The 14,936-nt window shown below is 38.8% G+C and overlaps 1 protein-coding gene across 1 annotated transcript in view; it reads left to right on the top strand.

Moving 5' to 3' along the window:
- The window catches only part of LOC118226079 (exostosin-1b-like), a 65,482-nt gene extending 50,791 nt beyond the window's left edge, over nt 1-14,691 (top strand). The window contains exons 4-11 of the mRNA XM_035415356.1: nt 1,600-1,719; nt 4,493-4,625; nt 5,032-5,150; nt 5,519-5,614; nt 8,685-8,774; nt 8,951-9,111; nt 9,223-9,394; nt 12,000-14,691. Coding sequence (XP_035271247.1) covers nt 1,600-1,719; nt 4,493-4,625; nt 5,032-5,150; nt 5,519-5,614; nt 8,685-8,774; nt 8,951-9,111; nt 9,223-9,394; nt 12,000-12,185 — 1,077 coding nt within the window. The 3' untranslated portion in view covers nt 12,186-14,691. The remainder of the gene's footprint in view (nt 1-1,599; nt 1,720-4,492; nt 4,626-5,031; nt 5,151-5,518; nt 5,615-8,684; nt 8,775-8,950; nt 9,112-9,222; nt 9,395-11,999) is intronic.
- Nucleotides 14,692-14,936: the final 245 nt, after the last annotated feature.

The following is a 14,936-nucleotide window of genomic DNA, read 5'->3' as shown; positions in this document are numbered from 1 at the left end:
TTGGCCTTTCTCCAGCTAGACAGCCCCAAACAGGACAGGCACAGTGCTCACACAGGACAAGAAGGCGCAGTATAATAGTCCAAACTTGTCTGTCTTGAAGTCTTTTTTGGAGGTGTTTTTATAAACCTTTATCTTTTCCCTTTGTGAGTAATTACCATGATTCAGTGAGCTTTGAGCATTCTTTGCTTTTTCCCTTGTTGCACTTTTTTTACTTCTTGATTTGTGGTAGCATCAAAATATTTTTTGATCAGGGAAGAGAACCAGCGGGCACACACACAAACATGTGCACTAACTGGGACAAGCACAGCCATTTTGGGGAGCAGGCCCTCCAAATTATTGGGCATCGCTGCCCTGCTCCCACCCACATTCCCAACAGCAATGCCGCCCTGCTATTTCTGCAAGCAGTCATGCTGGCTCACTACATGAATGGTTCTATGTACCTTTGTGTGGCACATATGGATCTGTTCTTGCTCTGTAAATTGAATCGCGTTCAGTACTACATGAGTAACACAATTATAAAATTATAATGTGCACAGCCCTTGTTACTTAGTAAACAAGCCTTTATCTAGCACAGAACTTGTTCCATTTGCCTTTTCTTTGTTTCTCCTTGTAAAGTTCAATATTGTCATAGTATTATATAGTGATGCATGATGTGGAAATTCCTGACCCGATATCAATAATTGATGTCTGGCGGGCCATATTGGCCAATGCTAATGCCTGCTTTACATTTTAGTACATGCAAACTGTCACCAGGCTTCCAAATTTATGGAAGAAGCCCAGCATAGTTTTGAACTTATGATGGGAAAGGTCTTTGAAATTTTATTATAATTTTTATTTGCATAGCACAATATTTCAACTTGCATTATGATTAAGCAAAGAGCAAGTGTTTATAGAGCGACTGTATGGCTGTGCTTGTGAGTTTGGCTTGTAAACAAGATACATTTTTATAAATAATATAAGAGGTTCTGATGATAATGTTTGGGCTACTTTTTTAAGCATGAAATTTTCACTTCATTTACAACTTCAGCGACACCTCAGATTTGTCGACTCTCTACTGCATGTGCATTGTGGTATATTAGCCCATCATATCAACAGTAACCTTGATTTATCCTCCAGTGCTGGTAAATTTTAAGATATTATTGGCTCAATACTATTACGATCCCATTGTTATTCCGCTAGTATTTCTCAGCTCCTCTTCCCTCTTACTGCCAAATGCATGCCTCCAAACCTCTGGCACTGTCTGTTTATGTGCCACAGATGTGTGGATTACCAATAGCTTGACTGACTGAACCAAGACATGGTCTCCTAGTGATTTATTAGTGATTAGCTGCTTAGAAGAAGAAAAAATACTATGGCTCACTTAATCTGTTATTTAGGAATATTGCTGGCCTTAATTGCTGGCCACTTAGGTGACTCATCAAGACATTGCATAGGGTTCTGATAAACAAACCACTGATCACTTAGTTTAGAATATTAAAGAGGCCCCTTATCAGTAAATCTCTGGTCAATTTGTTTAGGATGTTCCATACGCTCCTGATCAATAATCACTGAACACACTGTCTAGGATGTTACATAGGCTCTTGCTCTGTCTCCCACCAGATTCCATCAACGGTCCGGTCCATCCATCCAGACAAAATCTTATCTATGCGGCAGCAGACACAGTTCCTGTGGGAGGCCTATTTTACTTCAGTGGAGAAGATTGTATTGACTACTCTGGAGGTGAGTGGGCATCACACGTGAGGCATACCAGTAAGAATCTGAAACATCTTAGGCATCTGCACCTAAAGGTTAGTATGCATCTGTGCTTTTTCGCGAAGATCATTGTGGCATAAAGGAGAGGGCTCTGCATCAGTAAATAAAACAGTCCACTATATTTGACACTTTGTAGTTCTGTATTTATGGGAAGGTGTCGTTCAAGTTGTTTGCTCTGGGAAAGTTAACTCCTCACATGCTAGTAATGGGGAAGAGTCCAAATCTATCTGTCCACTAATGGAAACTAAAGAACTTAAAATATTGTTTGTGATTGCTGTCAGGACCAGTGAGAGAAAATTTAGATTAACTTCAGTCTGTTCCACCATCCAGCAGTTCTAGCTCTTTAGCGTGAAACTGGCACAGACTGAAGCAGGAATCAGTATGAGTCCAGTCTAGGGCTGCAGCTAATGACTCTTTGTCATTAATCTTGATTATTTAATCATCAAATCAATTAATCTACACTATTCATTTGCAAACTAGATTTTTGATTGTTTTTCGGACAGTGTTTTCCATACCATTATACAATAACAGGACACTGCTACTACAGGAATCAGGAAGCCTGCAACTTGAATTCTGCCTAATCCTTCCTACAGTTAAACTACAACTAGCCTGTTTTATTCTGCGACTCTCAATTAATACAATTGATGTACTGCTCTGAGCTACATGAACAAGAGGATCTGTCTTTGCCCAAAAAAAAAAAACAAGGCATCAACTAACCATTGCTGTCAAAGTTAAATCCCTAGATACTGTAGTGCTTTTAGTGTATGTGGGGAAACTACCTGTGGTTATTGTTTGCTATTGTTTCTGGCATAATATCTGCTTTGAAAACATTTACTTACTAAACAGCTCTTCATTTGCAAAAAGTAGAAACTCCTCCTGCTGTAAGAAACAAACAAATTGCAAACAAATTGTAAAATATGGGCTGAAAGGCTTTATTGCTATAAACAGTGTGATGTTTTTCAGATTAAACAGCACATTTTATTGTAGTAGCTGTTTTGGTTGATTTATGTTTATCTGCGTCAAATTGCATGACTTAACATTAATTAAGCCTGCTAGTTTCTGTCTTCTGATCAAGTGCCGTTCCCTTAATGGCCTGGTAGGCAGAGCCAAAGTCATTAACATTTTATAGTAACGGAATCTGAAAGTAAAATGTGCTGAACTTTCAAATGTGGTTTTTGCTGAAATCTCGCCAACTGTGGAAGGTGTACTAAAATGTCAATTCAAATAGATTACCGATATAAAAATGCTGGCTGTGATTTAAACCAATAGATAAAAATGGTGCTGGAAAAACATTATTTCAACCCTTGCCCAGAACCTATTTGTTTAGGAAAATCACAAAATCACTTATTTCACACATTTAGAGTACATTTGGGAATGGTGTGGTTTCAGGTTTTCAGTTGTAACTTGGTTTTTATGTTATTTTGTTTTATTTTTTTCTAATAGTCATGCAATATTATTTTCTCTACAATCTGTTTTACTTGGGAGAATGTTTAAAAAGTTGTGGTCATTTCACACATGTTCATCCCCAGGTGTAGAGAAATGTTAGTTCCATCTCATAGCCATATCTCTTTTCTACTGAGAACTTTTTGGAGTAATATTACGAATATAACGTATTTGTACACTGTATTGTTTCTTGGAAATTTACTATAGACTCTTTGATGCATATTCTGACCTTGCAATGCATAACTTCTGTATCCATTAGTTAATGGATTTGGAATTCTGTCTGTTCGGAGTAACAAATAACAGTAGAAATGATCTGATATTTCTTCTTGGTGGGTAGATCAAGCATCAGATATTGAACTTTGTTCCTGTTATCATGAGGACACTCCAAGCCTGTCTTTTTATTTGCGCCCCCCACTGTTACACTTTTCATTTCATATTTTGAAAGTTACTGAGGCGTAGTTCATAGCTGATTTAATCTTTTTTTTTCACTCAGTCAAGGTGAGTGAAGAAAATGTGCAGTTTGTTGTTTTCAACCTTTCTGTCATTTTATTACCTTTTTTGCACGGTGTACCACAGAGAAATGAGTTTCATGTCTGGAGGTGTCTTAGGTAGCACCCCTTTCCAATCTGAAATAATTTTTTGTTTTGTTCAGTCTTTATTTGTGTGGACTGCACAGCAGTTGTTTTTGAGAAATTTTACTTCCCCCTTTTCCAGAAAGGCCTGAATCTGGCCATTCTTTGAGCAGGAAGGATCGGGGATAACATCTTGTAACTACATTTCTTAAATTGCCATTTATTTCTGATTAGCATAAAAACAATCTTGACTTAATCTGTTTGGCTGAAGCCAGGGGAAATGCATGTGGAGACTGCAGTCTCTGGTCCTGCTAGATTAATCTGACTTTCTTTCCCTCTGTATTTGTGAATAACCCTCAGAGAAGGCTGCTATCCCTGTGCCCCAATGTCTTTCTGCTACCATTTATTATCACTTGGATGACAGAAGCGCTAACCCCTGACCTCTTTGTTTACTTTGTGTGTATGGGTGACAGGCCTGTCTTGGGATTTGTGTGCGCACGTAAGTGCGTATACACGCCTGCCTGTGTGTGGGTGATTGCATATGTGTACACAAACATAAGTGTGAGCTTGTGTGTGTGGATGACAGGATTTGGATGTTTCAGTGTGTACGTGCAGTTCTTATGTCCGATAGAGACGGTGAGAAGGAAGTGGTTGAGAGAGTGAAAGCAGGGTGAGAGGGGATAGGTCGTGCAATAGGTCACGCTGGTTGTCTCTCTCTCTCTCAGATCATTGAGGACAGGTTGTTTCGGCACGCATCCCGGAACAGTCTGATGTGGAACAGCCTGCCCGGAGGTCTCTTTACCCCTCCCCAATACTCTGCTTACCTGGGTGACTTCCCTTTCTTCTACGCCCAGCTAGGTGAGTGTTAGGAGACCACAGGGCTGCCCTGATTATAATCAGACTCATCCCCCTACTTCATCTCTTCCTCATACTTTCTTGTTTGGGATGAACAGCAGTGTGTGAGATGCAATAAATACATTTTCAATGTAGATTAACATGACTGTTTTTTAGCTTTAGCATGTAAATGGAATTTAGGATAACTATTTTCATTTATGTATTTTATTAAATTTATCCTTACCTTAAACTTTCCAAATGTTTTAATGTATTCATTCATTTTAAATGTTGGCTGTGTAAGTCGCCTTGGATAATCACAAAAATCATGTCATGTAATAAAATTTAATGCATGAAAAGTTTTTAATGAGATTATGATAATGGAGCTAATTTTAGAATGATTAAAAAAAAATTCCTTTCCTCCCCTCCCCAGGTATCAAACCCTATCCAAAGTTCACAGCGGTCATCCACGCAGTGACACCCTTGGTCTCCCAGTCTCAACCCATTCTCAAACTACTGGTGGCTGTGGCTAAGTCCCAGTACTGTGCCCAGGTGTGTGGGTTTGGTTTTCTGTTAATAATGTGTAATGTGTCTTGGGTAAAATGAGAACTTCTCCAGCTGTAGTGGCTGTTCACTCAGTGAATCATTCGCTGAAGGGCAGACAGCCCTGATTCTTAGGCTTATTCATCCTGTGGCAGGCAGATTCAATTCACAGTTCTTAATGCTGGCTGAAGAGCTTGGCTGGGAGTTTTGGTAGTAATTAGCATGTCACACACATTATGTTCCACGCACTTGTCTTGTGCCCATTGTTAAAATTACAATAGTTTTAATATCATATAAAATCAGTCAAGGACCAATTCACTCACCCTCTTGGTCTTTCTCTGTCTCTCTCCTGACTGATGTCTCTGCATTTCTATTAGATCGTTGTCTTGTGGAACTGTGATAAGCCCCTCCCTGCCAAACACCGCTGGCCCTCAACCCCAGTGCCCGTGATTGTCATTGAGGGGGAGAGCAAGGTAAGCTCCACAATGCCACGTCACCTATGCCATGCCCACTGGTAACCCTGTAATGACACGGTCACTTGTGAAATTACAATGACGTGCCCACTGGTAACCCTGTAATGACTTTCCTACTGTTGCCCCAGCAATGACACGCTACTACACAATGTTTTTCACATTGTTCCCACAGCTTATGAAAGAGCTCAGTGACAAATCTGCTATTAATCAAACAACACTGTAGCTGTCAAAAGCTAAATGCATGTTTCACTCAACTGAAACATAAAACTGATTGTATTATGACCTCGTATTTATTTTATGCTGGTATATTGGCAAATTACTCAAGATTTATTTCCAAAACGCGTACTGGGGACTGATCTTTTGAAACATAAATTCACGGAGCAAAGTAACTCAAATTTCAAACTAAAAAGGTTGTTATTGACTTATTTATTATGCTAAATTTGAGTGTGAATTTATTATGAATATAAATAGTTATAAGAATAGTGTGCACATTCTATGCATATTTTATGTTTGAGCCCAATATTATTTTTAGAAGCATGCTGTATTATTGCATGCAGGGTATTTAAACATTTTATTACAAATATTTTTCGTAACATTTATTTGGAATAAAAATTGATTTGAGATTTGATTTTAAAAAAGATTTCGAATTTAATTTCTAATATCACAATTCGTTAAAATTAAGTTGCCATGTATGCATGCACACAGATATGTCCACATATGCAGGTATCACAATACACACAACTCACATAAACAGTACACATAATAGAGACACATAAATAGAGAGTATGCTGTGCCAATCCTGTATATTAAGGTGCAGCACTGCTTGCTTGTCTTGTATAAATCTGTAACTAGGAGGTGTTTGTAATTTGGGCCTCTCAGAGTTTCCACGGATTAGATTTTAAATATCTATTTGTGTTAAGTGTGTGAGTTGCCACTTGATTCTGAAAGCAATTCTTGTTTTTGAAAATGAAGGAAGAAAAGGTCAAGAACTTCCCTGACACAACCCCAGCACATATATGAGAGCACATGGAGAGTGGTCTGCTTTTTCACTCACTCTCTGAATCACGGTGTGGTGTAATGTCTCCCTGGCTAGACTGTACGGCATGTATTATATTACAGATGATTCGTTATGCAACGGGAGAATCTGCCATCTATTCACAACACAGACGGAGGGAGGGAAAGTTTGCATTGCTTGGAGTCGCTTCTGAAAACACAGCAGAAAGAAATGTCTCTTTCTCCAAAATTACTTTTTTACAGGTGGCTTTAAGATTAAGAAAAATAAAACCAATGAAAATTCATGACCTGAGTCTGAGTTCCCCGAAAGAATTATTGAGATGAGTGTTGGGGGGAGGAGGTGTTCAGTTCTGCTTTCCGAAATGTGAGACAGGACTTCCTCAGTGTCCTACTTAAGTTTGATAGGAAAGATCTGAGTGTGTTCCAGCTACACTGAGGAACGCTGTTTCATCTGGTGTTAGCAATGTAATTAAAGAGGTCTTGAGTTTATATCAGGAACAGTATGTAGCATGTGGTATGAATGGACTCCCCACAAGCCTTGTTGGCATACTTTTGACATCAATCTACTGTATCAACTCATGCAGGGAAGAGTGGCAGGGTAAGTTCTCGGCTCAGGCAACAAGGATCGTTTTCTACCGTGCCATCCACCTAGGGATGCATCAAACAAAGAGAGAATAAATAAAAATAAATAAATCCAGGCATTGCGTCTAGTCAGTGGCCACAACCCTTGCTGCCTCTGGTCCGCAATCTCACCTTGGGCAACATAAAGGCTAGAGCTGAGGCTGCATGTTGATATAAATGAGTATTTTAGATGACAAAAGCACCAAACCAGGCCATGGTGAAATATATTCAGTTTGCACAGGTACCAGGGAGCAATTCCAGAAGTGCATCGGTGTGTTTGTCACCAAAACTGGGCCCATTGTTTCATTTCAGTGTTTCTTGTGATTTTTCAAGAAACTAAGAAAATCACACTTAGTAGAAATGCATGGTTTTAATTTCTTTCTTTTTTTTGGGAAGATCTTTCATTGTTATGGTTTGTAGATGCTTCCACATAACCACCTGCTCCATTCTGAGGATGACATCTAGCCTAAATCTAATTAAACGTACACAAAATGCACCAGAGGCATTTACTTTTCATTAACCCATTTTAAAGGGCTGGGCATAGCATGCCATTCATTTAAAATAACTTTGGCTATTCTCATTTTATTTTAATGGAAAATCCGCAAAGGGTTTCATATCTCCAATGGGAGCAAAACAACAGTATATGACCACTGTGTATTGTAATTGCAGCCTATGAGCTAATAATCATGAATTTTTTTTTTCAATCAATAAAGTATAGCAATAAGTATAACTTAACTTGGAGATTGATATGTGGTATTAATGTTAGTTGAGTCATACAATGCAAGCAAAGGGTATTTTCAACAATACATCGAGTATATGAACTTTAGTATCTCAGCTCAGCTTAGTACTATCTTTGTAAACGCATTGATGAAAGGAGGGTGAACGAGTGATCTGAAGGGTCAAGAGTAGTGGAAAGGTAAAATGATAATGAAGACCCATTGAATAGTACTGCCTCGGGTAGAAAGAATATAATAAATGACAGATAGAGGGGCATTTTTCAAGCAGTGAGGGTAACACTATAAATTTAAGAGGATCAGGTGAAAAGAGCTGTTGACAAACAGCTTGTTAAAGGATTTTGAATGGAATGGCAGGCAAAGAGACAGGGCTGTAATTTTACAGGTTTGAGGGATCAAGATCAGGGTGTTTTTTTTCCCAAGAAGAGCTGTAATCCAAGGCTGTTTGAAAAAAAGTTAAAGGGGAAAAAGGTCTAGTATAAGAAACAGCCTAATAACAGGGGAAGTACAGGATGGAAGATCAGAAGTACTAAACAGGAATAAAGGGTACATATGTATAGGCAGTTAAGGGAGGTTCTAGTATTCCACTTCCAATTTCCCTAGTATATGTGAAGTTCAGAATAAAAGTATATGTCACTTAGATTGAGTAGAACCATCTGTATTATTGCAGCTATTTAAATGATGTGTGGTGTTCTCTGCAGGTGATGAGCAGTCGATTCCAGCCCTATGAGACAATCGTCACAGATGCAGTGCTGAGCCTGGACGAGGACACGGTCCTTTCCACCACTGAGGTAGTGGAGCAGAACCACAACATGGCTGTTATCTCATTTTGATGCAGTTCAGAGGACTTTTTGAATCTTGTTGAGAAACTGACAGCTCAGCAGATGTAGCTGATTATGCATGTGTGCATGCATGCGTGCGTGTATGTACACTAAATAATATTGGGATTTGTCTCTGCTGCCTATAGGTGGATTTTGCCTTCACTGTGTGGCAGAGCTTTCCTGAGAGGATTGTGGGATATCCAGCTCGTAGCCATTTCTGGGACAGAAACAAGGAGCGTTGGGGCTACACCTCCAAGTGGACCAATGACTACTCCATGGTGCTGACTGGAGCTGCAATATACCACAGGTCTGAGAGCTCTGCCAAGATATTTTCTAAATTAATCTTGTATAATTTTTTTATTTATAGAAGGCAGGCACTTACTCTTAACTTAACCACTTGTACTTTCCATATCTCCAGATACTACCACTACTTGTATACCAATTACCTACCGACAAGCCTGAAAAGTCTTGTTGACCAGCTGGCCAACTGTGAGGACATCCTCATGAATTTCCTGGTGTCTGCAGTCACCAAACTTCCTCCCATCAAAGTCACTCAGAAGAAACAGTACAAGGAGACCATGATGGGACAGGTGTGTAATTTTTTCTTCCTGTTGCCCTCTGAAACTATGGCCATTAAATTTGGACATGTTAAAATGAGCTGGGTTTTACATGTGCATGGAGATTTGTACTAAAATTCCGAATCATTATCATTTGACTCATTTAAAATTTTGCACGATTCTGCATTGAAGAAAACAAATAAAATAAAAAAAATAAAATAATGACATTTTTTTTGAAGCTTTGAAGCCATTTTTTGAGTACAAACCAATTCCTTTTCAATTGATATTTCACTGGTTTCAACACACCAGACAAATTAAAACAGGTGAGTGTGATGATTTCTCTTGCTATGAATAGAATTGGAGACACTAAGGGACACCAGAGTGCAGTTTATAGTTTAATCTACAAAGATCTTCATTGCTTTTGCATATCATCCTCAGATTTTGCACACGTTGTCAAGGAGTGTATGATCCAGGTCATTTATAGTTTCACCAGTTTTATATATGAGATTTCTCAGTATTTCATTTCAAACTAAAGAACTTCTTGAAACTTCTTTCATTTTTTGCTGAGATAATTGCATTTGTGGCACTTAATTTCTACCTAAATTATGAATATAAACTAATATTAGTTGGTATAAACTATTTTGTAAGTATGGTAAATAATACCATTTTCCAGTTATCTGTGATGCTCACATATAGAGTTATAAAGCTTTCAACAGAACACTACCAGTTGGTATGAACTGGTTCTCAGTGGTCATGTGTTTGACAGGGCAGCCCTCCCTTCACAATGTTTTATATTGTTATGGAAAGTATATGGGATGTATGGAAAATAAATATGGACATATGGTTCATGAGAAAATGGTTTAATATTCAATTACCTCTAGCTTCTGCATTTTAGACAGATCTACACTATTCAGTTTGTGTCTTGTTCAGGCCGATGAGCATGATAATTAAGGCCAGTGTTTCAATGCAATATTTCAAAATCAAATTTATTGGATCTCCATTCTCCCATTTTTTCATATATCCTCTTCTGTTTAACTTCTATTTGTGTTTTGATGGAAGAATTTACTTTGGTTAAAATAATTAATCATTCTTTCAGTCTTATTTTACCTAGAACTATGGCGTACATGTGTTTTTTGTTTTATCCATCTATGCAGGAATTCATTGTGGGTGGACTTTCTGGTCATGTTTTTGTGTTTTCCAATTTTTCACTTGCCTTGGTCTCAGGAAAGACACACTGTGACACATTTTTCTCATCCATATTTTTCCTCATTCCTTTGGACCTCCGACAGCTTCAGCAGATGATGTGGCCTCTCTGTGTTATTGTTCCCTGACTTTTGACTCTTCATAGAAGAGGCACACTCCATTTCTCTCCTGAATAGCAGTCCTGTGTCCTGCATGTGAGGAATTAAAATGAAACATATTTCACAAATTTGGAACAAAAGGAGTTTTTTTTACAGAAGGTTAAAGTAAGAAATATTTTTAAAAGTTTAAAAGTTTCAGAAGGAGCTTTGATGAATGAATGATTAAACACATTGGGTTCTATTTTTCGTCAATCAGTGTTTCACTGCACACGTGTACAGTCAATGGCGCGGCATGTGGGTGCACTGGCTATGGCTAGTGATTGTTGGTATTTGCACGGTGCATGTGTACAGTCAATGGCGCGGCATGTGGGTGCACTGGCTATGGCTAGTGATTGTTGGTATTTGCACGGCGCATGTGTACAGTCAATGGTGCGGCATGTGGGCGTACTGGGCATGGCTAGTGCGCCCATGTTGAATGTTGGTATTTTGAGGACCAGCGGCGAGCACTTTAGACTACTCGATATTACATTTATTACATAGAACATAAGAGATTGTTGTAAAATACTGCATTACTCATCAAACTCTGTTTATAAAGGTAGTCTATCCATAACTTGTGCCAGTACTGTCGATATCATTTTCAATACAGACAGGTATAAGAAAAAGAACATAATACAGTACACCTGGGACCACAATGCAATATAAGAACAGTCATAAACAATTAAAAAATACAGGAATTTAAATAATAAAAAAGACAATGAACAATAAAGGTAAACGCATGTATGCATGTGCTGCTGCTGCGATTTATTAAGTCAAATTGGACTGCGTATGAGCCATGAAAACCATTGATTGGCTTTTAAGGCTGTGCATGCGTGCATTTCATGGGAATTTCCCAAAATTTGCAATCCGCTGTACGATGGCCTGCACTTTACACCTTAGACGTGCTCTGTGCAGGTGGGTGACAAAAGGCGCAAATGGTAGACTTGACTGACCCGAAAATTGCCCATTGAACTGCATCAAAATTGCACTGCACTATGCATCATTGAGTGGCACACCTCCAGCAGAGGCCCCCCTCCCACTTTGGTGCTTGCCGAGTCACGAAATTACCAAATGGCTCAGGGACGTCACGGCGAAAATACCATTTAGCCAGTGCGACAGCTCGCGACACGGCATGCGCTGCCCAGAAAATAGAGCCCATTTTGCGAACATATTCATCTGGTGTGTGGGTGTTTTGAAATGGAGACGTGTTTATGGAGTGACCCTGGTGCCAGATGAATGTCAAGGGACGTCCAAATGAAGTTTTGACACTAACTTTTCCCCATCTATCTTTATCTCTGCAGACCTCTCGCTCCTCCCGCTGGGCGGACCCGGACCACTTTGCCCAGCGACAGACCTGCATGAACAAATTTGCCAGCTGGTTTGGCTCCATGCCCCTGGTCCACTCCCAGATGCGACTGGATCCGGTTCTGTTCAAGGACCAGGTCTCCATCCTGCGCAAGAAGTACAGGGACATTGAGAGACTTTAATGAGCCCAGGCCCCACCCTCCCAAAGGGGAGAGGGAGGGGTGCAGAAAGAGGGCGGACAGATACGGGGATTTTGGGGGGAGAGGACGTGTCAGGCTGCCACATGAACAGAGGGCCCTACAGCTCTGTCTCCCACTCCCTTGCGATGCATTGCCAGCGATGACAGGCAATTACTACGACGACGGCTTTGTCAGTGGAGCTGACGCAAGAACATGCGCACACACACACGCATCACTGATCACAGGACTTCTGGTAGCCTTTTTGCTCTCACAAATCATAAATGAAACAGATGGATGCCTGAATCTTCTCAGTACAGACGGATCACGGTTAAAGAAAGGAAGTGTTCACACTTGGGTCTCGAATCAGTGTTCTCCCTGTCCAAAAATACGCACCCCATTCTTTTAACTATGCAGAGTTATTTCAGAGAGATCAATGCTCTGTTACTTTGATACTTCTGTTTTTCTTGGGTTCTCATGCCTAGTGCCATTTACGTATCTCTTTTGCTACTGTTGAGCTGAACCAGGCAAACTCATTCTACCCCTTTTTTTCCGCTATAGATCTGAAACCAGGCCCATGTTACACATGTTAGTTTGAAGTATAAAAATTTCTTTTCAAATTAAACTGAATTTAATTAGAGAATTTTGGGTTGTTATTGTGGTGAATTTACATTGTATTCCCATCACGATCACACTCCCAAAAAAGCCTTTTGGTTTTTGCTTGGCTGGTCTCAAACTGATTGCTTATAAAGCCTTTTGAATGTTATGGAGACTTTAACTTTGGCTTAAGCATTAAATGAGCCATGAAATGCCCAGTCCCACCACAATTCCTCTAAGAATTTCCCTTATGGTGAACACCTTTCTGTCTGTAGAGGAGATGCAAAAGTAAAAATCGATCGAACCTTTGCTTGCCTTTGAGTTTTTCCCCAAATCCCACATTTTCAAATGTGAAAGCCCACAGACATTTAAGTGAAATTACATGTTAATTGTTCAGTGTATTGTCTCTAGAAGTCTTCTAACTGGGGTCACTTAGCTGAAGGCAAAAAGGGAATCTTTTGGCAACCTTATTGCCTCAACTTGGAATTTTGGTTTTCTTTTTTTTGTTTTTTTTGTTTTTACTTTATGTAATGTTTGTTTTTTCCCCCAGTGGCCACACTCAACTCAACCGCACACATTGAGAGGTGAGTATTTTTTTAAAGAAAAAAAACAATTATGATTGTATGCAGCTAATGATGGAACATTGAAACAAAGGTTGAGATCTCCTTCCACTAAACATGTGCTTCTGAAATGCAAATGCCAGAAACACCCCATTTATAGGGCATGTCATACATGTCTCCCTTAACCACCCATCTGAATGTTATATACCATAAGCAGGTCCTAAACATTTACCCAGGCCCATTGCTACATCCCGCACATGAACCTTTTGATGCAACTTTGGTGATTATGTGGCTGTTTCAATACTCATAGTTTGTCTTATTTTTCCTTATTTTGTACAACTACATTTCAAGGCACTGTTGCTCAGACAGCTCCGTTTTTAGTCTGTAAGAAATTTCAAAGAAATATTGTAAGAGCAGGGGCTTTTATAGTCTTGGCTTTAACAGGTACTTGAATGCCTGAGGACTTGAAGGTGTGCCATGCAAAGTGGCCTTTTTTTTGTAAAGGCATCTGGCCTTAACTTTAAGCAGCAGTGAGCAACTGCTATATGTAGTTTGTTGTATTGTTATTGTAGATTTATAGGTTTATGAAATATGCAACCAACATTAAATTGCCAATTAAATTACTTGTTATTCCGAATTCACATTACAAATTAATGCCCAGTTTACCCACCTTCTTTACTCAAACAAATGTTGTTTGCCTGTCGCAAAAATTCAAAATTCATAATTAAGTTATTAAAGAGGAATGTCATCAATAAACAAAGAAAGATTTTTTTTTTTGATGAACACATCCCTTACATGTTTCAAATTGGAATTACTTTAACTTTCTTATGATTCGTTTATCACGTGAGAAAGCTCATGTAGGTTGTCTTCCATTGTTATTTTACTGCAGTGTAATAGATCCTAAGTTCTGTGTGTGATCATGGTGTAATACTTTAATACTGAAGTAGGGAATAGCAAGGTTGAATGAATGAACTCTGATGTCTTGCATAAACCGGTCAACAGAAAATCCATTTCATTAACTACATCAGCTGTTTTGAACCAATTGCTCACATCTGATTAATATTTAAGGTCAGTACCCCTTTAATCACCTTATTTTCTGAGAAATATCACGCCTTTTTGAATATGAATTTCATATACGGTAGATGTGCAAAATTAGATGTGTATATTGTATGCATATTGGATTGTCTTATATCAAAAGGTCACATAAGCAGCCTGTTTATTAATGTTTTGTTATAAATTTATATTGATGTGCATATTTATTTTCAGAGGAACAAAAACAAAATCAAAGCTCAAATATGTATTCAGTGTTATTCTTAAAATGAGTGCGGTATTTTCATAACTGAGGAAAAAGTCAATCGAAACAAGGTATCTTTTTCATCTCCTTTTTAATGTACATTTTGAGTGTCCCAATACGTTGACAGGAGTATTTATGTATTTTGGTGGATCAGCAGATCTGTTCTAGAAATGAATTCCCTTGACATAGACAGATAGGTGAACTACCTACCTAGATGGGTATCTGTTTTCGTATGATGAATTGATTTTTTATGCTTATTCATCAATTCTGATATTCCCTTAATTTTACTTTGCTTTATTTCTTTCT

This window comes from Anguilla anguilla, chromosome 1 (assembly GCF_013347855.1).
Source record: "Anguilla anguilla isolate fAngAng1 chromosome 1, fAngAng1.pri, whole genome shotgun sequence".
In the NCBI taxonomy this organism is placed as follows: Eukaryota; Metazoa; Chordata; class Actinopteri; order Anguilliformes; family Anguillidae; genus Anguilla; species Anguilla anguilla.
Note: the sequence above shows the minus strand (reverse complement) of the source record. Positions and strands in the feature narration are given on the sequence as shown.